This window comes from Littorina saxatilis, linkage group LG8 (genome assembly GCF_037325665.1).
Source record: "Littorina saxatilis isolate snail1 linkage group LG8, US_GU_Lsax_2.0, whole genome shotgun sequence".
Classification (NCBI taxonomy): domain Eukaryota; kingdom Metazoa; phylum Mollusca; class Gastropoda; order Littorinimorpha; family Littorinidae; genus Littorina; species Littorina saxatilis.
The window spans coordinates 61,480,012-61,482,365 of NC_090252.1; the positions used below are offsets into that span (position 1 = coordinate 61,480,012).

Consider the following 2,354-nt stretch of genomic DNA (forward strand, 5'->3'; position numbering starts at 1 on the left):
TTGACCAGACAGTGACAACTTAGAGACTGACCCTCGTACATATACTGTGGGCAGTTCATTATTGGCTCTCCTGGGGACCCTGTCAGTAAATAATGTTGGCGAATTAATTACAACTGCCTGTGGTTTATACAAACTATCATGAACAAATTGCTATTGCATGGAAGCAAAATCTGAAACTGCTAACGTTTTGCATGCAAGCAAAGTCGTCGAAAGGTTTTTATATTAAAATTACTCTTGAGCTGTTATTTTTACTGACCGAAAGTACCTTTTCAAGTGTGGTAGACACGCACACGCGCGCGTCTCACAGGCTTTGCAAAGCCCTAAAGTTCCTTGCACTCAATCCATTTTCTAGTTCGGAGATTTTGCTGTGTTCATGTTATTATTATCTTTCTTTCTTTATTTGGTATTTAACGTCGTTTTCAACCACGAAGGTTATATCGCGACGGGGAAAGAGGGGGGGGAGATGGGATAGAGCCACTTGTTAATTGTTTCTTGTTCACAAAAGCACTAATCAAAAAATTGCTCCAGGGGCTTGCAACGTAGTACAATATACTGGAAGAATGCAAGTTTCCAGTACAAAGGACTTAACATTTCTTACATACTGCTTGACTAAAATCTTTACAAACATTGACTATATTCTATACAAGAAACACTTAATAAGGGTAAAAGAAGAAACAGAATCCGTTAGTCGCCTCTTACGACATGCTGGGGAGCATCGGGTAAATTCTTCCCCCTAACCCGCGGGGGTATTTTATTATTATGTATGGTTTCATCGAAACAAAAGCAGATTAGGTTAATTTATAATCATATGTAAAGTTGGCAAGATAGCAACAACAACAACAACAACAACAACAACAACAACAACAACAACAACAACAATAAGACAGACAAACTGACGAGTGGCAATGGATCCTGCTGGTTTGTACTCAGGCCCAGGAAAGAAGGTGACACTGTAGAAGTATCGACCCTCTCGTTGCCATGGTGACAGTGATGTCATGAAGCTACAGATACCACTGTAGTACACACTGTGGGCTGTCAACATCGCGCTCTTTTTAACCACACCAATGATGGCAGAATCTGCCTGAAGACGAAAGCAAGATGTCCAAAAACATTCAATCAATCAATCATTAAGTCTATCGCTCAACCAATTGTTCAACCAATCAATCAATCAATCAATCAATTCAATAATCATTTTGTCAATCGTTCAACTAACCTGTCAACCAATCCTTCATCCGATCATTCAATAAATCAGTCAAACTTTCAACCAATCATACAATCAATCATTCAAATATTTTAGAACGTTAAGCTTGTTGGAGTTTCCAAGGCCTCTGACAAAACTGATGTCCAATCCGTCACCCTCTACATCATGGCAAAGAATGACTGTAGGAAAAAGCAATACTGGTACAAAAATCAAGCAAGTAGGCAATTGACTGCTGGTGTGTGGCAAAATTGAGGGATGCTGTTTAAAAATCTTGACAGATCTGAGATATAATCGATTTCGTGGGAAATACTGCGCATTTAAATGAATATATTGTCTGTCCAAGTTAACCAGTACAAGTCACTGTCATGTAAAGGCACAATAATGGTTCACATAAATGCCGGCGACAATTCATCCCCTTGGTCAATGACTCCTGTAAACATTCCTGTCGTGCAAGGTACTAATTCAGCTGAATCAGAATAAGGAATAGTTAAAACATGTTGTAATACCTGAGTGTCAGGGTGTTGATGCCAGGTACAGGTGTAAAGGCCGGTAGAAGAGTACGCTCCCTCAAAACGACAGCTGCCCGTCACGGTCCAATCGGACACATTCAGTGTGACGTCACAGTTGGACAGTCTGGCAGCAGCTGGAAGACGTTGGCGTTTAGAAAAAATAAGGTTCTGTGAATAGTCACATTAGTAGTATAAGAAGGCCCCGACTGTCCCCCTAGCGACTTCCGGTTCAGACTGCTGGTTTGGGGGACAGTCGGTGCCTTCTTATACTACTCACATTGCCAAGCTAAACAGTACTGCTGTACACCACCAAAAGACGAACTCCGGAAATAACTGTGTCGGGTTTGTATGGCCTATGATGTCAAGTGAAAAAGTCTGACTCACTATTCATTCCGTCAAAACCCACACAAACCCGACAGAGTGTTTTTTTTCTCCCGAACATCGTCTATTGAACATCTGCTGGTTATAATGCGCATTGCTTCGCTTAGCTTAAGTCCTCTGCATGCCAACAGAGCCAATGGAAAGTAGCAAAGAAACATTTGGATAAGAACTGCTTCATTTTGAGTTTCATAAATATTATCCCTAAAACAAAAACACATGAAAATCATCAGAGCAGAAGGAGCTGCCCAGTTGTCCACACACAA

At 40.9% G+C, this 2,354-nt stretch overlaps 1 protein-coding gene across 1 annotated transcript in view; it reads right to left on the reverse strand.

Moving 5' to 3' along the window:
* LOC138972431 (uncharacterized) overlaps positions 1–70 on the reverse strand; it is a 4,348-nt gene extending 4,278 nt beyond the window's left edge. The window contains exon 1 of the mRNA XM_070345087.1: positions 1–70. This exon is cut by the window's left edge and continues 182 nt beyond it. Within this exon, the coding sequence (XP_070201188.1) occupies positions 1–59 (59 nt within the window). The 5' untranslated portion in view covers positions 60–70.
* Positions 71–2,354: the final 2,284 nt, after the last annotated feature.